We start from the raw sequence: 27,295 nt of genomic DNA, 5'->3' as shown, positions 1-27,295 counted from the left end.
GCCCGCATGCGCGCCTTAAGCCCCGCCCCCATCTCTAAGCCCCGCCCCCCGCCCCGCGCGCGGAGGACGCCGGGAGTTGTAGTTCCGTTCCCCCCCCCAAAAAAAGGAGTCCCGAAGCCGCCTGGCAGCGCCGTGGCTTTATTGGGGGGGGCCCGCGGGGGCCGGGGGGCGCGGGGGGGGGGGGCGCTCAGGCCCCGTAGACGCTCTCGTCGCTGTAGGCGATGTACAGGAAAAAATCCTCCTCGTGGTGCTCCTTTGGGGGGCGGGGGGTGAGAGGTGCCCCCCCCCCCCCAAAAAACAGACCCCCCAAAGCTGGGTGCCCCCCCCCCGAGAAACCCCCCCCAATTCCTCCCCCCCACCCCCCACCCCCAGAATCCGTGGGGGTGTCCCCACACCGGGGGGGGGGGGGGCACTTCTGCTCCCGGCCCCACCCCCCAACCCCCTCAAGAGCTCCCGGGGGCCCCCCGAGACCCCCAAATTCATGGGACCCCCCCCCCCCCCAAGTCCCCTCCCCGTACCCCAACCCCCGCAGCCCCCCCCCCCCCAAATCCCCCCTTCCAACCCCGCACTCCTAACTCCCCCCCGAAAACCTCAACCCCCTCCCCCCCAATCCCACCCCTCCCCCCCCAAGCCCCAGGGCCCCCCCCAGCCCCCCCAGCCCCCTGCAGCCCCCCCAATTTCCCCTACCCACCCCCCAACCCCCAGGCCCCCCCATTTCCCCTCATCCCCCGGGACCCCCCCCCCCACCCCCCACCTCCCCCCAGGCCCCCCCCCCACCCCCCCCAACCCCCCCTTTCCCCCCAACCCCCCCCCCTTTCCCCCAACCCCCCCCCCCAACTCCCTCCCCCCCTGCCCTCCCCCCAACCCCCTGGGACCCCCCCGTCCCCCCCCCAACTCCCTGCAGCCCCCCATCCCCTTGTGCCCCCCCACCCCCCAACCCCCTCCAGCCCCCCCCCCAGCCCCCCAACCCCTCGTGCCCCCCCCCGGCCCCCCTCGGCCCCCCCCACCTGGTAGAGCTGCCCCATGGTGGCGCTGGTGGGGGGATGACGTTGTTGACGAAGAAGAAGAGCGCGTCCTCGGCCCGCAGGTGGATGCGCTTCCGGATCAGGAAGTAGAACTGCCCCACTGCGGGGGGGGGCACGGTCAGGGACCCCCCCGGCACCCCCCGGCCCCCCCCCCACCCCCGTGCCCCCCCGTACCGGTGAGGTCGGAGGGCACCAGGTATTTCTTCTTGTCCAGGTCCCCGATGCGCGCCTTGGGCGCCTTCTCCACGATCACCTGGGGGGGGAAGGGTTTTTTTGGGGGGGGGGCACAGCAGACGGGGGGGGCACTTTTTGGGAGGGGGTCACAGGTTTTGGGGGGTCAACGTTTTCTTGGGGGGGGCCACGGGGTTTTTTTTTAGGGGGGACAGGTTTGCGGGGGCACTTTTTGTGGGGGCACTTTTTGGGGGGGCACTTTTGGGGGGGGGTCACGGTTTGTTTTTGTGGGGCACGGGTTTGGGGGGCACTTTTTTTGGGGGGGGGGAACGATTTTTTTGGGGGGACACGAGTTTTTTTGGGGCGGGAAAGAGGTTTGGAGAAGAACAATATTCTTTGTGGGGGGCGCGGGTTTTTGGGGAGGAGCACAGGTTTGGGGGGCACAGTTTTTTTGGGGGGGTCACAGTATTTTGAGGGGGGACCGCAGTTTTGGGGGGGGGGACACAGTTCGAGGAGATAACAATGGGATGATGACACAGCTTGGGGGGGGGAATCCTTGGGGGGGCGTTGTTTTTTTTTGGGGGGGGGGGGGGGACGTGTTTTTTCGGGGACTGACACAATTTGGGGGGGGCACAGATTGGGGGGGTGACATCAATTTGGAAGAGAACCGGGTTTTGGGGGAAGGGGTACAGTTTGGGGGGGAACCCAGTTTCGGGGGGGGGCACAATTTCGGGGGGGGACATTTTTTTTCGGGGGGGGCAGTTTTGGGAGCCCCACAGCTCCGAGGGGAGGGGCACAATTTGGAGGGGGGGCACACAATTTCGGGGGGGGGGGCCGGTTTTCTCGGGGGGGGAGGCGCAGATTTTTAGGGGGGGGGGGCAGTTTTGGGAGGCCCTCAGGTCTGAGAGGAGGGGCACAATTTGGGGGGGGGCAGTTTTTGAGGGTGGGGCACAGGTTTTTAAAGGGGGGTATTTACGGGGGAATCCCCCTCCCCCACGACCCCAACGGGGGTCGGGGGGCCTCGAGGGGGGGCTGATGACGGGGGGGGGGGTGGGGAGGGGCTCCCGGTGTCCCGGGGGGGGGCCGCGGGGGGGGGCTCTCACCGGGACGCGGTCCGGGTACTTCTTGCGGATCTTCTCGCCCTCGCAGCGCCGCTTCTCGAAGGGGTGCTCCTCCTTGTACGCGAACTTCATGGCGGGGGCCGGGGGGCCGCGGGGGAGGGGGGGGGCACGAACCGGGCCCGGGAGCGGCGGCGGCTGCGGGCGCGGCGCGGACTCGGCCCCTCCCCGCCCCCGCCGCTTCCGCCGCCGCCCCGCCCCCCGGCGCCGCGCTGGCGGCGTAAGGCGCGCAAAGTGCGCAGCGGCGCGGCCGGGACCCCGCCCGCGCAAACGGCGCAAGCCCCGCGCAACTGGCGCAAACCCCGCGCAGCTACGCGGCCGGCGTAGGGCCTTACGCAAGCGCAGCCCGCGGGTGACGTAGCCGCCGCACAAGTGGCGCGGCGCATGCGCGGTGGCCGCGGGTGGGCCGCGTAAGCGGCCGGGGGCCCTACGGAAACGGCGTAGGGCGCCGAGAGGGCCGGGGAGGGGGAATGGGGGGCTTAGAGAGGGGGAGGGGCTTAGGCAGGAGGGGAGGGGCTTACAGAAGGGGAGGGGCTGATAAAGGGGGCGATAAGGCCGGGCAGGGGGCGATAAGGCGGTAAAGTAGCGCCGCGCGGAGGGATCCGGCCCGCGGAGGGATCGGCGGCGGCGCTGCGCCCGTCATGTGACTGACGTCATGTGACTGACGTCACCGCCCGCGGAGGGAGGGGGTGGGGGAAGAGGAGGAGGGAGGGGAGGGGTCACGTGGCGGCGAGGTAAACAGAAGGGGCACGTGACCGCGGGGGGCGGGGCCAGGCGCGGGCGGAACCATTCGGTGGAGGAGCGGGGGGGGGGCACGGGGGGGGGGCACGGGGGGTAAAACGCCCCGAGGGGGGGGGGGGAAATGCCCCCGGGGGGGGGCGCCACAGGCCCCCAGCCCCCCAAAATTGAGGTTTATAAGGGGGGAGGGGCACGCTGAAGGCCCCGCCCCCGGTTTTTGGACGCGGGGGGCCCCCCGACCCGCCCCCACCCCCCCAAAAAATGAAGGCGAGGCCGCGGTGGGAGCGAGGGCGTTTAAAAACCAGAGGCCGTGTGTCCGTGTCCGTCCGTCCGTCCCGGGGGGGCCCCACGGCTCCGCGCCCCCCCCTCTGCCCCCCCCCCCAGCACCAAAATCGCCCCCACCCCCCCTTTCCGTGCCCCCCCGCCCCCCAAAAAAATCCACGGGGGGCCCCCCGGTGCAGTCCCTGGGGGGGCCCCCGGCGCTGTCCCTGCCCCCCCCCCCCCCCGGGGGGGGGTTGGGGGGGGGCTCTGGGCCCCCCCCTCCTCTTCGCTTCACCCCCCCCCATTGGGAGCCCCTGCCCGGGCCGGGGGCGGCGGGGGGCCGGGGCCGGGGGGGGGCTGCCGTCACCAGAGGCGGTGCTGGTGCAGGTTGCGGCTCAGCACCGAGCGCACGTCCGCTGTGAACCTGGGGGGGGGGGGGGGGGGGGGCAGGGGGTGAGCGGCGGGGCCCCCCCCACACCACTGCACCCCAACCCCCCCGGACCCCCCAGAGCCCCCCAGACCCCAGTAAGGCCCCCCGGCTGGCACTAAACCCCCTAAAATCCCCGTAACCCCCCCCCCCCAAAAAAAAACATTGTGCCTTTCTGAAGCCCCACTAACGCCCCCCAAGTTACACGTTTCCAAACCCCATTATGACCCCCCAAATCCCATTAACTCCCCCATAACCCATTATGGCCCCCCCGAGCCCTTCAATACCCCCTAAACCCCATTAAACGCCCCAAAACCCCGCTGTGCCCCCCTTGGACCCCATTACAGCCCCCCAAGCCCCATCACAGCCCCCGCACCCCCATTAAGCCCCCTAGACCCAAGTACAACCCCCCCAGGCCCCATTTCAGCCCCCCAATCTTCCCAAAGCCCACTACAGCTCTCCCTATGCACCCGTTAACCCCCCAACCCCCATTAAGCCCCCCAAACCCCCGCTGCCCCACCGCCCACCCCCGTTACCCCCCCAAACGCCCGTTACGCCCCCCAGGCCCCATTACAGCCCCCCCAAATCCTCCTAAAGCCCGTTACAGCCCCCCTGCACGCCCATTCCCCCCCAAACACCCCGTTATCCCCCCACACTCTGTTACAACCTCCTGCACGCCTATTAAGCCCCCCCAAACCCCTTTACCCCCCCCAACCCCCGTTACAGCCCCCTCAACCCCATTAACACCCCCCCCCCCCCACTGCGCACCCCCAGGCCCCGTTACAGCCCCCCCACGCCCCCATTACACCCCCCCCCCCAAACCACCATTCCCCCCCCCGGCCCCACTAAGTTCCCCCCAAACCCTCGCTACCCTCCCCAAGCCCCCGTTATCACTCCCCCCACCCCACAAGAGCCCCCCCACCCCGTAACCACCCCCACCCCACGAACCCCCCCCCCCACCTCAGGGCGTCCAGCATGGGCAGCAGGTTGAGCAGCGCCGTGTCGCTGGGGTCGCTGAACCACGACTTGATGGGGATGGCGTTATCTGGGGGGAAGGAGGGGGGCGGGGTGAGATGAGAGCCCCGGGGGGGGTGTTTTCGGGACGGGGGGGTCCCGGGGGGCCGTACCGGGGTGGCTGCGGTAGGCGCCGGGCGAGTTGTCGAGAATGATGACGATGCTGGACAGGTCGCTGTGCACCACCGCCAGGTCCTTGATGTAGCTGCCCAGCTCCAGCGTGCAGTGCTGCGGGCACCCAAGGGTTAACGGCGGGCCCGCGGGGCTGGCCACGCCCCTCCGGGGAAGCCACGCCCACCCCGCGAAGGACACGCCCCGCCCCCCCTCGAGTCCCCGCCCACGCGGGGCTTGCGGCCAATGGGGGCGCGGCGCTAAGGGGCTGGGTGCTCGGGACACGCCCCCGTATGTAGCCACGCCCCCGTGTAGCCACGCCCCCACGGTCTGGGGTCTTGGCCACGCCCCCTGCTTTGGCCACGCCCCCTTCCACAGTGGGGGAAGCTCCATTGGTTGCACAAGGCCCCGCCCCCTCCCGAGGCCACGCCCCCTCCCGAGGCCACGCCCCCTCCTCCCCAAGCCCCACCCCTGCTTCCCGGACAGGCCCCGCCCCTTCCCCAGACCCCACCCACTTTTAACCAAGCCCCTCCCCCTCCCGAGGCCACGCCCCCTCTGTACACAAGCCCCTCCCCTTCCTGAGGCCCCACCCCCTGACGCCACGCCCCTTTTACCTAGGCCCCGCCCCTCTGTACCCAGACCCCCGTTTACCCAGGCCACGCCCCCTCCAGCCAAGCCCCGCCCCTTCGCTAGGCCACGCCCCCTCCCGATGCCACACCCCCTTCACTAAGCCCCGCCCCCCTCTGTACCCAGGTCCCTCCTTGGACCCTGCTCCTTTGTACCGAGGCCCCGCCCCTTCGTCCACAGGCCACACCCCTCCGGCCAGGCCCCGCCCCCTCCGCCGAGGCCCCGCCCCCTCCGCCGAGGCCCCGCCCCCTCCGCCGAGGCCCCGCCCCCTCCGCCGAGGCCCCGCCCCTCCGCCGAGGCCCCGCCCCTCCGCCGAGGCCCCGCCCCCTCCGCCGAGGCCCCGCCCCCTCCGCCGAGGCCCCGCCCCCTCCGCCCAAGCCCCGCCCCTCCGCCGAGGCCCCGCCCACCTGGCGGTAGTAGCGCCGCGCCAGGATGCTGCGGTTGTTGTCCAGCTTGTCGGCCACGGCGCAGCCGTAGATCTCCATGCTGGCCGTGAACACCACCAGCTCGTACCACTGGCTCACCTGGGGGCGGGGGGCCCCCGAGTCAGGGGGGCCCCTGAGTCAGGGGGACGCCCCCAGGTCCTGGAGACCCCCCGGAAAATGGAAGAACCCCCCCCAGATTGGGGACACCCCCCCAAAATGGGGGGCACCCCCCGCAAAATGGAAGGACCCCCCCCAAAATGGGGGAACCCCCCCCCCCAGAGTCAGGGGACGTCCCTGCAAGTGGGGGAGCCCTAAAAATATGGGGTTGGGGGGGCGGCACATGGGGGGTGTTACACAATGGGGGGGCCCAAAAAATACAGGAAGGGATGGGGGGGGGCTGGGAATAGTGGGGGGCCTGAGCCCCCGGTGAGGACAGGGGGAGGGGCGGTAGCACAAGGGGGGGGGGCAGGGAAGGGGGGGGGGTAAAAAGGGGGGGGGCGCTTATGTAAGGGGGGCTGTGGGGTGAGTGGGGGGCTTGGGTAAAGGAGGGGGCTGAAATAGGTGGGGGGGGGCCTGAATTAAGGGGGGGGTCTCTGGGGTAAAGGGGGGTCCTTTGGGTGAATGGGGGGGGCTGGGGAGGCTCTGAAATAATTAGGGGGGTCTGGGGGGCTCTCAAGTAAATAGGGGGCTGCAAAAAACAGGGAGGAAAGATTCTGCCCCCCCAGGGAACTGAGGGGAGCTGGCGAGGGCTGGGACCCCCCGGGCAAAAAACTGGGGGTGAATTTGAGGAGAGAAGAGAGAATTTGGGGAGCGAGTGTTAAATTTTGAAAGGGGAGTCGTTAAATTTGGGGGGGGGTGTTTAAATATTTGGGGGGTAAATTTTGGGGGGGGTCACTCACCACCTCCAGGAAGAAATCCACGTGGGGCCGCTTGTGCACGAAGAAGCGCACGGGGTGCTTGTCAATCACCACCTGGGGGGGGGGGGCAGGGGGGTGAAGACCCCCCGCATCCATCAGGACCCCCCATCCACACCAGGACCCCCCCACCCCAAAAGGCCCCCCCCCAACCCCCAATTTTACCAGCGAGCCCCCCCGAACGGCCGTTTTTGGGGTGAAACCGCCCCGTTTTGGGAACGGAACCCCCCCGTTTTGAACGCGGGGCCCTCCCGTTTCATGCTGGCCCCCCCCCTTTTACACCGGGCCCCCCCCATTTTGCCTGGGCCCCCCCCCGGACCTTGAGGATGAAGTCGGGGGGTCCCGGGCCGCACGGTGGGCCGCAGCACGCCGTCGTGGTGCGAGTGGATCAGCGTCTCGTCCAGGTCCAGCACCAGGATCTTCCGCTTCACCTGGGCTGGGGGGGGGGCAAAAATAACGGGGGGGGGGGGTCAGGGGGGGCCCAGCTCACCCCAAACCCCCCCCCCCAAAATCGAGGGGGCCCAGGAGTGCCCCCACCCCTATCCCCCCCCCTTTGTGCTCCCCGCTTTGGGGGCTCCCCCCTTAAACTTGCATTACCCCCCCCAAATTTCACCCTCCCCGTTTTTGCCCCCCGCCCCCCAGATTTAGGGATTCCCCCCCCATTTTGGGGTGTCCCCCCCCCCATTTTCGGCCCCCCTCACTCAGGCGGTTGCGGGACACGGGGGACAGCGGCAGGACGTCGTAGCGCACCGTCTGGTACTGGATCACCTGGGGGGGGGGCACAGCGGGGGGTCACGGCGGGGGGCAGCGCCCAGCCCCCCCCAGCCCCCTCCGGACACCCCCCAGACCCCCTTTACCCTCCCCCAGACCCCTTTGGGACCCCCCGATCCCTTTGCCCCCCCCAACCCCCCATTTTTACCCTCTCCCCCCCCATTTTTAGGGCCTGCTCCCCCCCCGTACTTCACCCCCCAGCCCCCCGGTCTCATTCCCGCCCCCCCATGTCCCCGGTCCTGCCCCCCCCCCTTGCTCCCAGTACCCCCCAGTGAGGCCCCGGTGCCCCCCGGTCCCACCCCCGGTGCCCCCCCCCCCCCTCTCCTCCTTCCCCAACCCTCCCAGTACCCCCAGTTTCCCTCCCAGTACCCCCAGTTTCCCTCCCAGTACCCTCAGTTTCTCTCCCGGTGCCCCCAGTACGGCTCCCGGTGCCCCCTCCCCGGCCCTCTCCTCCCCTCCCCAACCCTATCGGTACCCCTGGTGAGGCTCCGGTGCCCCCCGGAACCGGTCCTGGTGCCCCCCCCCAATCCCTTTTTCCCCTCCCCAACCCCCCGGTACCACCCCCGGTGCCTCCCCCGTCCCTCCCCCCCCCCCCAACCCTCCCAGTACCCCCAGTTTCACTGCCGGTGCACCCCCAATCCTCCTGGTAGCCCCCCGATCAGGCTCCGGTGCCCCCCGGTACAGCTCCCGGTGCCGCCGGTAGGGCTCCCGGTGCCCACCCCCGTCCCTGTCCCCCCCCCCACCCCCCCGGGATCCCCGTTATCGCTCCCGTTCCTCCCGGGGAGGCTCCATTACGCCCCCCTTTCTCCCGGTGCCCCCGGTACCGGTGCCGGTGCCCCCCCCGCCCCCCCCCCCCGTCGCCCCGGTACTCACCGCGCCCCCCCGCGCCCCCCGGGGCCGCTCCCGGTACTCACGGTGCGGACCTGGCGGCGCAGCACGTACAGGAGGAAGCTCCAGAGCCGGGCGGCGATGGCGGCGAAGGAGCGCAGCCCCAGCACGCACTGGCTCCGCATCGTCCCGCCGCCCCCCGCCGCCCCCCGCCCGGCCCAGCTCCGCCAGCTTCGCGCCCCGGGCCGCGGGGCTCCCGGCGGCGGCGGCCCCCCCGCCCCCCGCCAGGCCGGAGGGGGCCGAGCCCCGCGGCGCTGCCCCCGCTGCTCTCCCCCCCCTCCCCGCGGCGCTCGCGGCCCCGTTACCGGCGGCTGCCCCCGGCCGCCGCCATCTTGCGCGCCCGCACGGCCCCGCCCGCCCCTGCGCCCGCCGCACGGGGGAGCGCTTCCGGCGGCGGGGCGCTTCCGGCGGGGCGCGCTTCCGGCGGGGCGCGCTTCCGGCGGGGCGCGCTTCCGGCGGGGCGCACTTCCGGCGGGGCGCCTCCGGGACACGGCGCCGGGGGTGGGGTGCGCATGCGCCGACGGGGGGGAGGGAGGGGGGAGTTTGTGAGGGAGGGCGTGGCTTGAGGGAGGGGGCGGGAGGCGGGGGCGCATCCGCGGAGAGGGACGGGGGAGGGGGCGTGGCCTGTGGGGGGGGTGCGCCGAGGTGCGCATGCGCGCGAGAAACCGCGAGGGGAGGGGAGGAGGCGGGGTGTGCGCATGCGCGGAGTGGGGGCGTGGCCTGGGGAGGGGGCGTGGTCTGCAGGAGGGATGGGCACGGTCGCAGCGCTGGGGGCGTGGCTATGCAAATGAAGTGGGCGTGGCTTGTGCAAGGGGGCGTGGTCATCCCGGCCGCTCACCCCGCCCCTCCCCGGTGGGGGGGGGGGGGGGGCGTTTTTGGTAGGCCCTACAGGAGCCCCCGTGTTTATGTAGGCCCTACAGGAGCCCCCGTGTTTATGTAGGCCCTACAGGAGCCCCCGTGTTTATGTAGGCCCTACAGGAGCCCCCGTGTTTATGTAGGCCCTACAGGAGCCCCCGTGTTTATGTAGGCCCTACAGGAGCCCCCGTGTTTATGTAGGCCCTACAGGAGCCCCCGTGTTTATGTAGGCCCTACAGGAGCCCCCGTGTTTATGCAGGCCCCACAGGAGCCCCCGTGTTTATGCAGGCCCTACAGGAGCCCCCGTGTTTATGCAGGCCCTACAGGAGCCCCCGTGTTTATGTAGGCCCTACAGGAGCCCCCGTGTTTATGTAGGCCCTACAGGAGCCCCCGTGTTTATGTAGGCCCCACAGGAACCCCGGTGTTTATGTAGGCCCTACAGGAGCCCCCGTGTTTATGTAGGCCCCACAGGAGCCCCCGTGTTTATGTAGGCCCTACAGGAGCCCCCGTGTTTATGTAGGCCCTACAGGAGCCCCCGTGTTTATGTAGGCCCTACAGGAGCCCCCGTGTTTATGTAGGGCCTACAGGAAACCCCGGTGTTTATGCAGACCTGACAAGAAACGATTACGTGGGTCCTACAACAACTCGCCGTGTTTGTCTACAAAAGGTGTTTATGGAGGTCCTACAATAACTCGCCGTGTTTACATACATCCCACACAGCGCCCCGGCGTTCCTGTAGGCCCTACAATAACTTGCTGTGGTGACACGGGCGCGATGACGCCGGGTGTTGACGCAGCTCCGAGCCTTCGACATTTGTGCAGGCCCTACAACAACACGCAGTGTTTACAAACACGCGACTCCCAGTGTTTATATAGGCCCTACAACAACCCCTGACCTTTCTGTAGGCCCTACAACACCTCCAAGTGTTTACGCAGACCCTACAATAACTGCCTTTGTTTACAAGGACCCTGATACACCTCAACGTTTACACAAGCCCTACAATAACCCCCAATGTTTACGTACGCGGCCCTGCGATGCCCCCAAACGTTTCTGTAGGGCCTACAATAACTCTCAATGTTTACGTGGGCCTTACGAGACCGCTGGGTGTTTTCGTAGGCAAACGACAACCTCTCGTGTTTCTGCAGGCCCTACAACAACACACGACACCCCCCAGCCCCTACACCTCCCCACTGTTTCTGTAGGCCCTACAATAACACGGGACGCCTCCCCAACCCCCACACCCCCCTAGCGTTTCTGTAGACCCTACGATAACACACGATGCCCGCCCAGGCCCTATAACCCTCCTGGTGTTTCTGTAGGCCCTACAATAACGCAAAACATCCCCCCAAACCCCAGTACCCCCCCGCGGTGTTTCTGTAGGCCCTACCATAACACCGGTACCTGCTCCCCCCTCACACGTCCAGGTCGCCGTCGGGGTCCTCGGGGTCCTCGGGGGTCGGAGGGGTCGGGGCCCCCCCGCAGCAGGGCCGCCCGCCTGGAACGGGGGGGGGTCACTGGGGGGACTGGGGGGAACTGGGAGGGTCAGTGGGGGGGGCACTGGGATAAATGGGGGCGCTGGGGAAAATTGGGGGGGTCACTGGGGTCAAAATGGGGGGCGCTGGGGGGCACTGAGGGGGATTGGGGGGCCCTGGGGTAAATGGGGGGGCGCCGGGGGGAAAATGGGGGGGACTGGGAGGACTGGGGGAACTGGGGGGAACTGGGGGGGCCTCACCTGGGGGGCTCAGCTGGTACGGGGGGGCAGGGCCGCCCGCGCCTCCCGCTCGGCCGCCGACAGCCGCAGGCGGAAGGGGGGGCGCGGGGGGGGCGCGGGGGGGGCGCGGGGGGCGCCCCCCTCCCCTCCCCCCCCCCCCCTCCCCCTCCGGGGGGGTGCGGGGGCCCCGAGGGAGCGCAGCGAGAGGTCGGGCAGGAGGGCGAAGAGCTCGGCCTGGGGGGGCTGGGGGGGGGACCCCGAAATGAGGGGGGGGGCCCCCCAAAAGCCCCCCCCCCCCCCATATGAGCCCCCCCAGCCCCCCATAGGAGCCCCCCCCCATTGCCCCCCCATATGGGGTCACCCCCAATAACCCCCCCAATTGCCCCCCCCAATAACCCCCCTGAAAACCTCACCCCCCAAAGCCCCCCCCCCCCCAAAACCTTGCCCCCCCCCCAAATCTCACCCCCCCAGCCCCCCAAACTGCCCCCCCATAATGCCCCCCCCCCAAAAACCTCGCCCCCCCCCAGACCCACCCCAAACACCCCCCCCCCCGTTCCCCCCCCCCCCAAACCTCGTCCCCCCCCCCTCACCTGGACCCGCCCCCCCCGGGGGGCCCCAGCACCGTGACCCCCTGGGGTGCCCCCCCCCCCGGCCGCGCGCCCCCCCCCAGGCGCAGCAGGGTGGGGCCCAGCGCCCCCAGCGCCCGCAGCAGCCCGGGGGGTGCAGGTCCCCGTGCAGCAGCGCCAGCACCCGCCGGGGGGGCCCTGCGGGGGGGACAAAAAAAGGGGGGGGTTGGAGCCCCCCCCCCATGGGGAGCCCCCCAACAGCCCAACCCCCCGGACCCCCCTCAATTTCCCCCCCCCCCCACCCCATGTCCCCCCCCCAATTCTCGTGCCCCCCCCCAACTTCTCTGCCCCCCCCCAGGATTCCAACCCTATAGGACCCCCCCAGGACCCCCCCAATTCCATACCCCCCATTGCCCCCCCCCCCAATTTTATGCCCCCCCCAGTGCCCCCCAATTCCACACACCCCCAAGTGCCCCCCCATTTAAAGCCCCCCCAATTCCATGCCCCCCCATACCCCCCCAAATGCCCCCCCCCATTTTAATGCCCCCCCAGTGCCCCCCAATTCTCGCCCCCCAGTGCCCCCCCCCAATTCCAGGCCCCCCCATACCCCCCCAAATGCCCCCCCCATTTTAATGCCCCCCCAATTCTCGCCCCCCCCCCCGTGCCCCCCCCCCAATTTAATGCCCCCCCCCCACTGACCGGCCGTGCCCCCCCCAGCAGCGCCCCCAGGGCCCGGCAGAGCCGGGGGGGGCAGGCGCAGCAGCAGCCAGCTCAGCGAGTCCAGCACCAGCGTCTCGGGGGGCGCCGTGCCCCCCCTCCGGGGCCCCCCCAGGAGCCCCCCGGCTCCGGGGCTCCCCCCAGCCAGCCCAGGGGGTCGGAGAAGGCATCGCGGAACTGCAGCCTGGGGGGGGGGGGGCACGGGGGGGGGTCAGGGGGGTCGGGGAGGGTTTTGGGGGGGTCGGGGGGTCCTGGGGGGGCTTTGGGGGGTCGGGGGGTCCTGGGGGGGGTCGGGGGGTCCTGGGGGGGGGCTTTGGGGGGGTCGGGGGGGGGTCGGGGAGGGTTTTGGGGGGGTCAGGGGGGTCCTGGGGGGGGCTTTGGGGGGGTCGGGGGGTCGGGGAGGGGTTTGGGGGGGTCGGGGGGTCCTGGGGGGCCAGAAGGGGTCAAGGGGGTATGGGGGGGTCCTGGGGGGGTCCTGGGGGTGGGGGGGGGTCGGGGGGGCCAAGGGGCTATGGGGGGGGGTCAGTGGGGGTTGGAGGGGGTCGGGGGGTCCTGGGGGGTCAGAAGGGGTCAAGGGGGTATGGGGGGGTCCGGGGGGGGGGGTCTGGGGGGGGGGGGGGGGGTCCGGGGGGGCTATGGGGGGGGTCAGGGGGGTCGGGGGGTCCTGGGGGGGTCGGGGGGTCCTGGGGGGTCCTGGGGGGTCCTGGGGGGTGGGGGGTCCGGGGGGGGGGCTATGGGGGGGGGTCAGTGGGGGTTGGAGGGGGTCGGGGGGTCCTGGGGGAGCCAAGGGGGTATGGGGGGGGGGTCATGGGGGGGTCATGGGGGGTGGGGGGTCCGGGGGGGCTATGGGGGGGGTCAGGGGGGTGCTGGGGGAGCCAAGGGGTCATGGGGGGGTCATGGGGGTGGGGGGGGTCCGGGGGGGGGTCATTGGGGGTTGGAGGGGGTCGGGGGGTCCTGGGGGGTCAGAAGGGGTCAAGGGGGTATGGGGGGGTCATGGGGGGTGGGGGTCCGGGGGGGGCTATGGGGGGGGTCAGTGGGGTCCTGGGGGGTCGGGGGGTCCGGGGGGGCTTTGGGGGGGGGTCGGGGGGGTCCTGGGGGGGCCAGAAGGGGTCAAGGGGGTATGGGGGGTCCTGGGGGGTGGGGGGTCCGGGGGGGGGGGCTATGGGGGGGTCAGTGGGGTCCTGGGGGAGCCAAGGGGTCATGGGGGTCCTGGGGGGTCCTGGGGGGTGGGGGTGGGTCGGGGGGGTCACGGGGGCTATGGGGGGTCCTAGGGGTACGGGGGGCTCTTGGGGGGCACGCGAGGGCTCCGGGGGGCACGGGGGGGTCTTTTGGCGCTGGGGGGGCTCTCACCGCTCCCTCACGGCGGGGCTCAGCCCGGCCCCGAACTGCTCCCGCGAGACCTCGAGCAGCACGACGAGCACGCGCTCGGCCCTGGGGGGGGGGTGAGCTGGGGGGGATGGGGGGGAGGCTCAGCCCCCAGCGCCCCCCAGCCCCCCCGGCGCCCCCGGCCCCACCTCTGCACCGCGGCGGTGACGAAGGCCCGGAGGAGGCTGCGGCCCTCGCAGGCGGCGCTGTCTGGGGGGGGGGGGCACGGGTGAGCCCCAGGGACCCCCGGCACCCCATAGCCCCCCCCCACCCCAACACCCCCAGAAGCTCCCCAAGCCCCTGCCCCCCCCGTCTCTCCCAGTCCACCTCAGCCCCCCCCCCCCAGCCCCCCTCAGCCCCATACCCCACCCCACAGCCCCCCCCCCCACCCCACAACCCCCCCCCCAGCCCCCGTTACCCCATTCCGCAGCCCCCCCAGACCCCCGCCCCAGACCCATAGTGCCCCATAGCCCCCCAAATCCCACCCCACAGCCCCCCAACCCCGTAACCCACCCCATAGCCCCAATAACCCCCCCCCAGCCCCCCCAGCCCAGCCCCCCCCAGCCCCCATACCCTGCCCCATAGCGCCCCATAACCCCCCCACAGCCCCCCCACACCCCACAACCCGCCCCACAGCCCCCGTTACCCCATTCCGCAGCCCCCCCAGACCCCCGCCCCAGACCCAACCCCCCCCCATAACCCACCCCGCAGCCCCAATAACCCACCCCACAGCCCCCCAACCCCATAACCCACCCCATAGCCCCAATAACCCACCCCCAGCCCCCCAGCCCAGCCCCCCCAGCCCCCATACCCTGCCCCATAGCGCCCCATAACCCCCCCACAGCCCCCCCCACCCCACAACCTGCCCCACAGCCCCCGTTACCCCATTCCGCAGCTCCCCCAGACCCCCGCCCCAGACCCATAGTGCCCCATAGCCCCCCAAATCCCACCCCACAGCCCCCCCAACCCCGTAACCCACCCCCCAGCCCCAATAACCCCCCCCAGCCCCCCAGTCCCCATATCCTGCCCCATAGCACCCCATAACCCCCCCACAGCCCCCCACACACCCCACAACCCGCCCCACAGCCCCCGTTACCCCATTCCGCAGCCCCCCAGACCCCCGCCCCAGACCCAACCCCCCCATAACCCACCCCCCAGCCCCAATAACCCACCCCACAGCCCCCCCAACCCCATAACCCACCCCATAGCCCCAATAACCCCCCCCAGCCCCCCAGCCCAGCCCCCAGCCCCCATACCCTGCCCCATAGCGCCCCATAACCCCCCCACAGCCCCCCCACACCCCATAACCCCCCAACCCCGTAACCCACCCCATAGCCCCAATAACCCACCCCCAGCCCCCCAGCCCAGCCCCCCCAGCCCCCATACCCTGCCTCGTAGCGCCCCATAACCCCCCCACAGCCCCCCAACCCCATAACCCACCCCATAGCCCCAATAACCCACCCCCAGCCCCCCAGCCCAGCCCCCCCAGACCCCATACCCTGCCCCATAGCGCCCTATAACCCACCCCACAGCCCCCCCAGACCCCCACCCCAGACCCAACCCCCCCATAACCCACCCCCCAGCCCCAATAACCCACCCCACAGCCCCCCCAACCCCATAACCCACCCCATAGCCCCAATAACCCACCCCCAGCCCCCCAGCCCAGCCCCCCAGCCCCCATACCCTGCCCCGTAGCGCCCCATAACCCCCCCACAGCCCCCCAACCCCATAACCCACCCCATAGCCCCAATAACCCACCCCCAGCCCCCAGCCCAGCCCCCAGCCCCCATACCCTGCCCCATAGCGCCCCATAACCCCCCACAGCCCCCCAACCCCATAACCCACCCCATAGCCCCAATAACCCACCCCCAGCCCCCCAGCCCAGCCCCCCAGACCCCATACCCTGCCCCACAGCCCCCATAACCCCCCCACAGCCCCCCCAGCCCCGTAACCCACCCCACAGCCCCCATAACCCACCCCACAGCCCCCCCAGACCCCCACCCTTCCCCAAAGCCCCCTATAACCCACCCCCCAGCCCCAATAACCCACCCTCCAGCCCCCCACCCCAGCCCCACAGCCCCCCCGACCCCAAATCCCCCCCCCAGCCCCCCAAATCCCCCCGCCCCCCCGCACCCTCCACGAGCAGCAGCCCCTCGGCGCCCCCCGCCACCAGCGCCTCCAGCATGGCCGCGCCGGGCGCGGCGCCTCCTGATGACGTCACCGTACGGCGCCTGGGCGCCGCCATCTTGTGTGCCCGAGGGGCGGGGCGGCCGCGTGGGCGCCGCCATCTTGGGGGTGGACGACAAAAATCACCGGAAACGGGTAAAAGGCACCAAAAAAATTTTATTCCGTACAAAAGCGCTCGCGGGAAATGCCCCGAAAACAGCCCCCGGGGGGGGGGGGCCCGCGTGTCGGAGGAGGGGGACCCCAAAAGGGGAGCTGGCACCCCAATATCGAGGGGGGGGGGGCCCCGAGTGTGGGCTGGGGGGGCTCAAACCGAGCGGGGGGGGGGGGGCAACAAAGGGGGGGGGGCGGAAAGTGGGGGGGGGGCAACAAAGGGGGGGGGGGACCCCAAAGTGTTCGGGGTGGGGCCTGAAATGAGGGGGCCCTGAAATGGGGGGGGGGGTCCCGAAATTGGGGGGGGTCTCAAAATGGGGGGTGTCAAAATGGGGGGGGGTCGCAAAATGGGGGGGACCCAAAACGGGGGGACCCAAAACGGGGGGGACCGGCATGGGGGGGACCCAAAACGGGGGGGACCGGCATGGGGGGGACCCAAAACGGGGGGACCGGCATGGGGAGGCCCAAAATGGGGGGGAGACCCCGACGCGGGGGGGTGATCGCGACGCGGGGGGCTCAGACGTACTCGGAGGCGCTGCCGGGGGCCCGGCCCGCGCGGCCCGGTGCCGGGGGTAGCGGCCCGCCCTCGGCCCCGCCGCGCCCCCCCCGCAGGGGCAGGAGCAGGTCAGCGCCGCCCCCCCAGCAGCGCCAGCGCCGCCCCCGCCCAGCCCACGAAGAGGGCGGGGCCGAACTCGTACCTGGGGGGGGGGGCGGGGTTAGGGGCGGGGTCAGAGAGCGCAGGCCCCGCCCCCAGCCCGCAGGCCCCGCCCCCGCCCCCCCCCCCCCCCCCCCCCGCCCCCCAGAGGCCCGAACCCAGCCCCCCAGAGCCCGGAGCCCCCAGAGCCCCCCAGCCCAGCCCCACCAAGCCCCCAGCCCCCCCAGCCCCCCCCCCAGCCCCCCAACCCAGCCCCACAGACCCCCCCAGCCCCCCTTAGACCCTCCTGCCCCCCCCCAGGCCCCCCAGCTCCCCCTTAGACCCTCCTGACGCCCCCCCAGGCCCCCCAGCCCCCCTTAGACCCCCCTTCCCCCCCCCCCAGCCCCCCCCCCGAACCCCCCAACCCCCTTTACACACCCCCAGCCCCCCCTTAGACCCTCCTGGCCCCCCCCCAGGCCCCCCGGCTCCCTCTTAGACCCCCTTACCCCCCCCCAACCCCCTCCAACCCCCCCCCCCCCCCCAGCCCCCCTTTACACACCCCCAGCCCCCCCCCAACCCCCCTTACCCCCCCCCCAGGCCCCCCCAACCGCCCCCAGCCCCCCCCTTAGACCCCCCAGCCCCCTTTACACCCCCCCCAGCCCCCCCCCAAACCCCCCCAACCCCTTTACACCCCCCCAGCCCCCCCTTAGACCCCCCAGCCCCTTTACACCCCCCAGCCCCCCCTTAGACCCCCCTTACCCCCCCCCCCCAGCCCCCCCCCCCCCCGCCCCCCAGCCCCCCCCCCAGCCCCCCCCCAGCCCCCCCTCAGACCCCCCCAGCCCCCCCCCGGACCCACTTGAGGTTGACGGGCACGGTGGCATCGTAGAAGTTGGTGACGACGCGGTGCCCGTACCACGAGCAGGCGACCAGCGCGCACAGCCCTGGGGGGGGGGGCACCACGCTGCACCCCACTGACCCCCCCCAACACCGCCCCCCCACCGACCCCCCCCCACCGACCCCCCCCCCCCAAAATCTGCCCCGACCCCCAAACCCCAAATCTGGCCCCAAACCCCCAATTTGCCCCCCCCCCCCCACCCCAGGGAGGGGCCCAAAGGGGGGGGGGGGATCCCAAAAGGGGGGGGGGCAGAAAGGGACGGTCCCAAAGGGGGGGGCAAAAGGGGGGGGCGTCCCAAGGAGGGAGGGGGGGTCCCTAGGTTGGGGGGGTCTCAAAGGGGGGCTCCCAAAGGTAGGGGGTTCAAGGGGGGGGGGTCCCAAACATAGGGGGGTCCCAAGGGGGGGAAGATCCGTGGGGGGGGGAAATCCCAAGGATTGGGGGGTCCTAAGGACTGGGGGGGGAGGGGAAGATCCCAAGGGGGGTCCCAAGGGGGGGGGGTCGCAAAGGGTGGGGGTCCCAAGGGGGCGTCCCAAGGGGGGGGGTCCCAAGGGGGGCGTCCCAAGGGGGGGGGTCCCAAGGGGGGCATCCCAAGGGGGGTCCCAAGGGGAAGATCCCAAAGGGGGGGTCCCAAGGGGGGGTCCCAAGGGGGGTCCCAAGGGGGGAGGTCCCAAGGGGGGGGTCCCAAGGGGGGTCCCAAGGGGGGTCCCCAAGGGGGGGTCCCAAGGGGGGGTCCCAAGGGGGGGTCCAAGGGGGAGGGTCCCAAGGGGGGGGGTCCCAAGGGGGGGGGTCCCAAGGGGGGGGTCCCAAGGGGGGTCCCAGGGGGGGCACCCACCGGCCAGGATGAAGAGCACCCCCCGGCGCCCGCCAGCCGCCCCTTGCGCCGCTCGTCCTCGTCCCCGCAGCGGGTGCAGCTCAGCCCCGGCAGCGCCGTGCCCAGCGCCAGGGGGCCCAGCACCGCCGCCAGCACCATCAGCGCCCGCGTGGCCTGCGTCGAGCCTGGGGCACGGGGGAACGGGGGGGGTCGGGGGGGCACCGACCCCATGGGGACCCCCAGAGACCCCATAGAGACCCCACAGAGCCCCCACCAACAGCACCCGCGTGGCCTGCGTCGAGCCGGGGGGGGCAAGGGGGGGGTCAGGGGGGGGGGAATGGGGGGGTCGGGGGGCTCCGACCCCATGGGGACCCCCAGAGACCCCATAGAGACCCCCCCGACCCCCAGAGCCCCCCAGAGCCCCCACCATCAGCGCCTGCGTGGCCTGCATCGAGCCGGGGGGGCAAGGGGGTCGGGGGGGGGGTCAGGGGGGCACCGACCCCATGGGGACCCCCCAGAGACCCCCATAGAGACCCCACAGAAGCCGGGGGGTCATGGGGGGCACCGACCCCATGGGGACCCCCAGAGCCCCCCCCCCGAGCCCCCACCATCAGCGCCCGCGTGGCCTGCGTCGAGCCGGGGGCAAGGGGGGAACGGGGGGGTCAGGGGGGTCAGGGGGGGGTCAGGGGGTCAGGGGGGTCAGGTGCAGACCCCATGGGGACCCCACAGGGACCCCAACGGCCCCCCCAGAGCCCCCCAACCCCCCCCCAGTCCCAAAACCCCCAAGCCTGACCCCAAAACCCCAACGGGGGGGACGGGGGGGCACGGGGGGACCCCAACAAGGGGGGACAAACCCCAAAATGGGGGGAGGGGCAGGGACACGGGGGGGGGGGATACGGGGGGGGCAGATCCACCCTGCCCCCCCCCCCGGTTTCGCTGAAACCCGCTTTTATTGTCCCCGGCCCCGGCATTGTCCCCGTGGGGCGCGGCCCCCCCTCGCCCCTGTCCCCCCCCCGCGGGGACAAAGTCCCCCCCCCCCGCCCTTGGGTGCGGCTGGGGGGGGGGGCGGGGGGGGCTGGGCCGCGGCCATGGGGTGGCTCCCAGCCTCCCCCCCGTGCCCCCCCCTTGTCCCCATGTCCCCCCCTTGTCCCCCCCCGCGCCGGACCCTGGGGGGACGGGGGTCCGGGCTGCCCCCAAAGCCCCCCCCCGGCCCCCCATGTCCCCAAACCCCCCCCCCCAATCCCCCCCCCCAGCGGGGGGGGGGCACCCCCTGCCCTGCGGCTGCCCCCTGGCCCCTGCGCCCCCACGGCCCCCAGTGCCCCCCCCCATGGCCCCAGTGCCCCCAGCACCTCCCCGTGCCCTGATGTCCCGAAACGGCCCCAAAACGCCCGAAACGGCCCCAAAACGGCCCCAAAACGGCCCCAAAACGGCCCCAAAACGGCCCCAAAACGCCCCAAATGGCCCCAAAACGCCCCCTACTCGCTGGGCAGGGGCAGCAGGGAGCCGCAGACCTCGGGCTGCAGCCACCCCCATGGCCCCGATGTCCCCATGTCCCTAAACGTCCCTAAATGTCCCCCAACGACCCCAAACGCCCCCAAATCCCCCAAAACGGCCCCAAAACCCCCCGGGCAGGGCCAGCAGGAAGCTGCACACCTCGCCCTGCCGCTGCCCCACGGCCCCCGGCCCCCCAACCCCCAACACCCCCCGTATCTCCCCCGTCCCTAAACGTCCCCGAACGACCCCAAAGGCCCCAAAATCCCCCGAAACGGCCCCAAAATGGCCTCGAAACGCACCGGGCAGGGCGAGCAGGGAGTCGTACACCTCGCCCTGCCGCTGCCCCATGGCCCCCGGCCCCCCAACCCCCAACACCCCCAATACCCCCCGTATCTCCCCCGTCCCTAAACGTCCCCGAACGCCCCCAAATGCCCCCAAATCCCCCAAAACGGCCCCAAAACCCCCCGAAACGGCCCCAAAACGGCCCCCGAAACGCACCGGGCAGGGCGAGCAGGAGTCGTACACCTTGCACTGCAGCTGCCCCGTGCTCTGGCTGGCGCAGCTCATCCACAGCCCCTGGTAGGTGGCCACGGCCGTGATGATGCTGTCCCCGGCGTAGGTGCTCGTCTGCCACTGCGGCAGCGCCGTGGCCGCCACCAGCGCCCCCAGCCCGCCAGCGCCAGCGCCAGCGCCAGCGTCTCCAGCCCCGCGTTGGCCATCGCGCCCCCGGCCGCCCTACAGGAGCTTTTGGGGTGGGGGTCCTACGGGGGTGCTAAGGGAGACGGAGCGCTGTAGGGTGCCGGGGGAGCCCCGCGGGGTCTTCGGGATAAGCCGCGGGGTCTTCGGGGTGCCCTGCGGGGTCTTCGGGGTGCCCTGCGGGGTCTTCGGGGTGCCCTGCGGGGTCTTCGGGGTGCCCCCCGGGGTCTTCGGGGTGCCCTGCGGGGTCTTCGGGATAACCCGCGGGGTCTTCGGGATAACCCGCGGGGTCTTCGGGGTGCCCTACGGGTTCTTCGGGGTGCCCCCCGGGGCCCTAACGGAGCCCTACGGGTCCCTCCGGACACCCTGCGGGGCCCTCCAGGAGCCCTGCGGGGCCCTCAGGAAGTCCCCCGGGGTCCCCAGGAAGCGCTGCGGGACCCTAACGGAGCCCCTGCGGCTCCCCCGAACCGCTCCGCGGGTCCCCCGAGGAACCCTAAAGGTCCCTCAGGCCAGCCCGCGGCCCTTCGGGGTGCCCCACACGGGTCGCCGCGCGCACCCTACGGGGGCCCCGGGAGCCCCCGGCGCGGAGCAAGGCAGCGGGGAGCCGACGGGGCGCGCAGGGAGCCCCTACGGAGCAGCGAGCAGCAGGCACCCGGCGGGGAGCGGAAGCAGCGCCCTATGGAGACCCTACGGAGGCCCTATAGGAAGGAGCGGGCAGCGGCGGCGGCCCCAAAGCCCCCTACAGGACCCCAGAGCCCCCTACAGAGCCCTAAAGCCCCCTAAAGGACCCTACAGGACCCTAAAGCCCCCTACAGGACCCTATAGCCCCCTACAGGACCCTACAGGACCCTATAGCCCCCTACAAGACCCTATAGCCCCCTACAAGACCCTACAGGCCCCTATAGCCCCCTACAGGGCCCTAAAGCCCCCTACAGGACCCTACAGGACCCTACAGGACCCTATAGCCCCCTACAGGACCCTATAGCCCCCTACAGGACCCTATAGCCCCCTACAGGCCCCTATAGCCCCCTACAGGGCCCTAAAGCCCCCTACAGGACCCTACAGGCCCCTATAGCCCCCTACAGGCCCCTATAGCCCCCTACAGGGCCCTACAGCAGCCCCTATAGCGCCTACAGCTCCTACAGCCCCCACGGCCCAGCAGCGCACCCCAGCCCCCCGGTGCGTTACACCTGTATAAACCCCAGGGCGGGGCGGTGACGTCACGGGGGCGGGGCGGTGACGTCACGGGGGCGGGGCTCGGGGTCGAGCAAGGGGCAGGGGCGCGGCCGCCCGCCCCACACCTGGTGGCCCCGGGGCATGATGGGAGCGGGGATGGGGGGGGGGATGGGGTGCGGCTCCCCCCATGTTGTCACCGCGGATCCGCCCCACGGGAGCGCCCCGTGCCCCATAGATAACCCCATAGATAGCCCCACGGCCTGCCCCACTGATAACCCCGTGCCCCACAGATAACCCCATAGATAGCCCCACGGCCTGCCCCACTGATAACCCCGCTGATAACCCCGTGCCCCATAGATAACCCCATAGATAGCCCCACGGCCTGCCCCACTGATAACCCCGCTGATAACCCCGTGCCCCACAGATAACCCCACTGTTTGCCCCACGGCCTGCCCCACTGATAACCCCGTGCCCCACAGATAACCCCATAGATAGCCCCACGGCCTGCCCCACTGATAACCCCGTGCCCCATAGATAACCCCATAGATAGCCCCACGGCCTGCCCCGCTGATAACCCCGTGCCCCACAGATAACCCCATAGATAGCCCCACGGCCTGCCCCACTGGTAACCCCGTGCCCCATAGATAACCCCATAGATAGCCCCACGGCCTGCCCCACTGATAACCCCACTGATAACCCCGTGCCCCACAGATAACCCCATAGATAGCCCCACGGCCTGCCCCACTGATAACCCCACTGATAACCCCACAGAGTGCCCCGCTGATAACCCCATGCCCCATAGATAACCCCATAGATAGCCCCATGGACAACCCCACTGATAACCCCACTGATAACCCCACAGAGCGCCCCGCTGATAACCCCGTGGCCTGCCCCATAGATAACCCCATAGATAGCCCCACGGACAACCCCAACTGACTGCCCCATTGATAACCCCGCACCCCATAGATAACCCCATAGACAGCCCCACGGCCTGCCCCACTGATAACCCCACTGATAACCCCACAGAGCGCCCCGCTGATAACCCCGTGCCCCACAGATAACCCCATAGATAGCCCCACGGCCTGCCCCACTGATAACCCCGCTGATAACCCCGTGCCCCATAGATAACCCCATAGATAGCCCCGTGGACAACCCCACAGAGCGCCCCACTGATAACCCCGTGGCCTGCCCCATAGATAACCCCATAGATAGCCCCACGGCCTGCCCCACTGATAACCCCGCTGATAACCCCGTGCCCCATAGATAACCCCATAGATAGCCCCACGGACAACCCCAACTGACTGCCCCACTGATAACCCCGCTGATAACCCCGTGCCCCACAGATAACCCCATAGATAGCCCCACGGACAACCCCAACTGACTGCCCCACTGATAACCCCGCTGATAACCCCGTGCCCCACAGATAACCCCATAGATAACCCCACAGACAACCCCACTGATAACCCCACAGAGCGCCCCACTGATAACCCCGGGGGCGGAGCCAAAGGTCAGCCTTAGGGTGCGGGGTGGGGTCAGGGGGCAGCAAAGGGGCCTTGGGGGGGTCAGGGGTCACAGAGGGTGGGCGTGGGGTCAGGGGGAGGGGTCAGGGGGAGGTCAGAGGGCAGGGCTTGCTCCTCGCCTCCTGCGGGGACGCACCCCATAGCGCCCCGTAACACCCCATAGAGCCCCATAGTGCCCCATAACACCCCATAGCACCCCTGGTGCCCCATAGCACCCCACAGCACCCCATAGAGCTCCTGGTGCCCCACAGCACCCCATAGAGTTCCTAGTGCCCCATAGAGCCCCATAGTGCCCCATAGCGCCCCATAGCACCCCATAGCGCCCCGTAACACCCTATAGAGCCCCATAGCACCCCTGGTGCCCTATAGCACCCCACAGCACCCCATAGAGCTCCTGGTGCCCCACAGCACCCCATAGAGTTCCTGGTGCCCCATAGAGCCCCATAGTGCCCCATAGCACCCTATGGAGCCCCATAACACCCCATAGAGCCCCATAGTGCCCCATAGAGCCCCATAGCACCCCATAGAGCCCCATAGCACCCCATAGAGCCCCATAGCGCCCCATACAGCCCCTAGTACCCCATAGCACCCCATACTGCCCCATAACGCCCTATGGAGCCCCATAACACCCCATAGAGCCCCATAGTGCCCCATAACACCCCATAGCACCCCATAGAGCCCCATAGCGCCCCATAGAGCCCCATAGCACCCCATAGAGCCCCATAGCACCCCATAGAGCCCCATAGCGCCCCATACAGCCCCTAGTACCCCATAGCACCCCATACTGCCCCATAACGCCCTATGGAGCCCCATAACACCCCATAGAGCCCCATAGTGCCCCATAACACCCCATAGCACCCCATAGAGCCCCATAGCGCCCCATAGAGCCCCTAGTACCCCATAGCACCCCATAGCGCCCCATAGAGCCCCATAGCACCCCATAGAGCCCCTAGTACCCCACAGCACCCCATAGTACCCCATAGTGCCCCATAGCACCCTATGGAGCCCCATAACACCCCGTAGAGCCCCATAGAGCCCCATAGCACCCAATAGAGCCCCATAGCGCCCCATAGAGCTCCTAGTACCCCATAGCACCCCATAGTGCCCCATAGCGCCCTATGGAGCCCCATAACACCCCATAGAGCCCCATAGTGCCCCATAACACCCCATAGCACCCCATAGAACCCCATAGTGCCCCATAGAGCCCCATAGCACCCTATGGAGCCCCATAGCGCCCCATAGAGCTCCTAGTACCCCATAACACCCCATAGTGCCCCATAGCGCCCCATAGAGCCCCATAGAGCCCCATAGCACCCTATGGAGCCCCACAGCGCCCCATAGAGCCCCATAGTGCCCCATAACACCCCATAGCACCCCATAGAACCCCACAGCGCCCCATAGCGCCCCATAGCACCCTATGGAGCCCCATAGCACCCCACAGCGCCCCATAGCACCCTATGGAGCCCCACAGCGCCCCATAGCGCCCCACAGCGCCCCATAGGGCCAGGTCGCCGCGACACCACAGGTGTGACGTCACAGGGGACGCACCCCCCCCCCTCCCCGCCGGCTCCGGTGACGTCACCAGGCGGGGGACGGGGACACCCAGGCGCCGTCGCTGACGTCACGCTTTCGGGAACCCCCCCCCGCGAGGGAAACCGAAACCGAAACCGGGGGCGGGGCCTCGAGGGGGCGGGGCCTCGAGGGGCGGGGCCAGCGCTGACCACGCCCCCCCCAGCAGCCCGGAGCCATGGGGCTGGGGCTGCTGCTGCTGCTGCCCTGGGGAGGTGCGGGGGGCACCGGGATTGGGGGGGGTCTGGGGGGCACCGGGATGGGGGGGCACGGGGGGGCACCGGGATGGGGGGGTCTGGGGGGCACCGGGATGGGGGGCACGGGGGGGGTCTGGGGGGGGCACCGGGATGGGGGGGCACGGGGGGGGGGTCTGGGGGGCACCGGGATGGGGGGCACCGGGGGGCACTTTGGGGAGGGGGCGCACGGGGGGGGGGGCACCGGGAATTGGGGGGGGGCAGGTGGGGGGAGTTTGGGGGGACCAGGGTGGGGGGTCATGTGGGGGGCACCGGGATGTGGGGGCACAGGGGGGGTATGGGGAGGGGGAGCAAGATGGGGGACGCCGGGGGGGGGGGGGGGCGGTGTGGGGGTGGGGATTGGGGGGGGGGGGGGGGGGGGGGTGGGGATCGGGGGGGGGGGGCACCAAAATTGGGGTGAGGGGGCGTGAACGGGACTCGGGGGGCACGGGGAAACCGGGAGGGGGGCAGCGGGATGGGGGGGGGGGGCAAAATCGGGGTTAGGGGGGTTGGGGAGGACCCTCGGCCCCCTCCCCCCCCGCTAACCCCCCCCCCCCCCCCCCCCCCCCCCCCAGCCTTGGCCAACGTCGGGGGGGGCGGGCGCCTGCCGCTGCTCCCAGCGCTGGCCCCAGGCGGCCCCCCCCGGGCTGCAGCCCCTGCAGCTGGCGCCCAGAGTGCGGCGCTGGGGGCCCTGCCCCGGGCACGTGTGGAGGTGAGGCCCCCCAGGTACCCCCCCCAATAGCCCCCCCCGGGACCCCCCAAAAGGATCCCAACCCCCCCCATAGGGATGCCCCACGGGGAGCCCCCAGAACCCTACAGGGACCCTTCAAAAGGCCCCCCCAAAACCCCGGAGCGACCCCCAAACATCCCCATAGGACCCCCCCAGCCCCCCGGGACCCCCCCCCCCGAGTCCTCCCTCCCCAGCCCCCCCGGGCCCCCCCAGCCCCCTCCAGCCGCCCGTCGCGCCCCCCCGCATCCCCCTGCGCCCCCGCGTTCCCGCAGGAAAAGGGGAACTGGAACTGGGAAGGGGGCGGGCGGGGGGGGCGGGGCCCCAACCATGGGAAGCAGCCCCCCCCGCCCCATAGAGCCCCCCGTGCCCCATAGCACCCCCCCGTGCCCCATAGTGCCCCCCCGTGCCCCACAGAGCCCCCCGTGCCCCATAGAGCCCCCCCGCCCCATAGAGCCCCCCGTGCCCCATAGCAGCCCCCCGTGCCCCATAGCAGCCCCCCGTGCCCCACAGAGCCTCCCTGTGCCCCATAGCAGCCCCCGGTGCCCCATAGCAGCCCCCTGTGCCCCATAGCAGCCCCCTGTGCCCCATAGTGCCCCCCTGTGACCCATAGCACCCCCCGTGCCCCATAGCAGCCCCCCGTGCCCCATAGCAGCCCCCCTGTGCCCCATAGAGCCCCCCTGTGCCCCATAGCAGCCCCCTGTGCCCCATAGAGCCCCCCCGTGCCCCATAGCAGCCCCCCTGTTCCCCATAGCAGCCCCCCGTGCCCCATAGCAGCCCCCCCGTGCCCCATAGCAGCCCCCTGTGCCCCATAGCAGCCCCCCGTGCCCAATAGTGCCCCCTCCGTGCCCCACAGAGCCCCCCTGTGCCCCATAGAGCCCCCCCGTGCCCCATAGCAGCCCCCCGTGCCCCATAGAGCCCCCCCGTGCCCCATAGAGCCCCCCGTGCCCCATAGCAGCCCCCCTGTGCCCCACAGAGCCCCCCCGTGCCCCACAGCCGCCCCCCGTGCCCCATAGCAGCCCCCTGTACCCCACAGAGCCCCCCTGTGCCCCATAGCAGCCCCCCGTGCCCCATAGCAGCCCCCTGTGCCCCATAGAGCCCCCCGTGCCCCATAGTGCCCTCCCCCGTGCCCCATAGCAGCCCCCCGTGCCCCATAGCGGCCCCCCCGTGCCCCATAGCAGCCCCCCATGCCCCACAGAGCCCCCCGTGCCCCATAGTGCCCCCCTGTGCCCCATAGCTGACCCCCTGTGCCCCATAGAGCCCCCCTGTGCCCCATAGCAGCCCCTGTGCCCCACAGAGCCCCCTGTGCCCCATAGCAGCCCCCTGTGCCCCATAGTGCCCCCCCCCGTGCCCCACAGAGCCCCCCCGTGCCCCATAGCACCCCCCGCCCCACAGTGGCCCCGTCTCCACCCCCCAGGTTCGAGCTGCCCCCCAACACGCGGCTCTGCGGGCTCCAGGACGCGCCGTGGGTCAGGAACCTGCTGCGGCTGCTGGAGCAA

General features: G+C 71.2%; 4 protein-coding genes across 5 annotated transcripts; all 4 read right to left on the bottom strand.

Moving 5' to 3' along the window:
- Window positions 1-122: 122 nt before the first annotated feature.
- GABARAP (GABA type A receptor-associated protein) lies at window positions 123-2,761 on the bottom strand. The gene is given in 5 exon segments (XM_066985282.1): window positions 123-253; window positions 1,008-1,045; window positions 1,048-1,125; window positions 1,200-1,278; window positions 2,300-2,761. Coding segments are annotated over 5 exon segments (351 nt in total). The 5' UTR covers window positions 2,390-2,761; the 3' UTR covers window positions 123-187.
- Window positions 2,762-3,623: 862 nt separating this feature from the next.
- On the bottom strand, window positions 3,624-8,736 carry CTDNEP1 (CTD nuclear envelope phosphatase 1). Its single transcript, XM_066985285.1, is given in 9 exon segments — window positions 3,624-3,737; window positions 4,701-4,785; window positions 4,868-4,982; window positions 5,900-6,016; window positions 6,817-6,888; window positions 7,151-7,172; window positions 7,174-7,267; window positions 7,533-7,599; window positions 8,517-8,736. Coding segments are annotated over 9 exon segments (732 nt in total). The 5' UTR covers window positions 8,616-8,736; the 3' UTR covers window positions 3,624-3,676.
- A 1,262-nt stretch (window positions 8,737-9,998) lies between these two features.
- On the bottom strand, window positions 9,999-15,964 carry ELP5 (elongator acetyltransferase complex subunit 5). Of its 2 annotated transcripts, none has more exons than XM_066985239.1 (5): window positions 15,838-15,964; window positions 13,854-13,914; window positions 13,690-13,770; window positions 10,733-10,840; window positions 9,999-10,169 (listed from the first exon to the last, which is right to left on the bottom strand). In XM_066985239.1, exons 1-5 carry the CDS (start codon window positions 15,947-15,949, stop codon window positions 10,088-10,090), a joined length of 444 nt encoding a protein of 147 aa, XP_066841340.1. In that variant the 5' UTR covers window positions 15,950-15,964; the 3' UTR covers window positions 9,999-10,087. The 2 variants fall into 2 exon arrangements, with proteins under 2 accessions (XP_066841340.1, XP_066841339.1); XM_066985238.1 differs by having other exon boundaries at window positions 10,747-10,840.
- A 231-nt stretch (window positions 15,965-16,195) lies between these two features.
- LOC136787785 (claudin-7-like) lies at window positions 16,196-21,417 on the bottom strand. The gene is given in 9 exon segments (XM_066985108.1): window positions 16,196-16,296; window positions 16,466-16,672; window positions 16,675-16,739; window positions 17,532-17,616; window positions 18,403-18,420; window positions 18,423-18,566; window positions 20,175-20,202; window positions 20,401-20,540; window positions 20,543-21,417. Coding segments are annotated over 9 exon segments (840 nt in total). The 5' UTR covers window positions 20,595-21,417.
- Window positions 21,418-27,295: the final 5,878 nt, after the last annotated feature.

This window comes from Anser cygnoides, chromosome 31, assembly GCF_040182565.1.
Source record: "Anser cygnoides isolate HZ-2024a breed goose chromosome 31, Taihu_goose_T2T_genome, whole genome shotgun sequence".
Classification (NCBI taxonomy): domain Eukaryota; kingdom Metazoa; phylum Chordata; class Aves; order Anseriformes; family Anatidae; genus Anser; species Anser cygnoides.
Note: the sequence above shows the minus strand (reverse complement) of the source record. Positions and strands in the feature narration are given on the sequence as shown.

Excerpts from the sequence above, each read along its gene's own strand:
- ELP5 (XM_066985238.1), bottom strand. The coding sequence starts at position 15,949 with ATGGCGGCGCCCAGGCGCCGTACGGTGACGTCATCAGGAGGCGCCGCG. Across the intron at positions 13,771-13,853 it reads GTCACCGCCGCGGTGCAGAG|GGCCGAGCGCGTGCTCGTCG; the intron begins GTGGGGCCGGGG and ends CCCCCCCCCCAG. Across the intron at positions 10,170-10,746 it reads GACGTGTGAGGGGGGAGCAG|GGCCTGCACAAATGTCGAAG; the intron begins GTACCGGTGTTA and ends GTGTTGTTGTAG.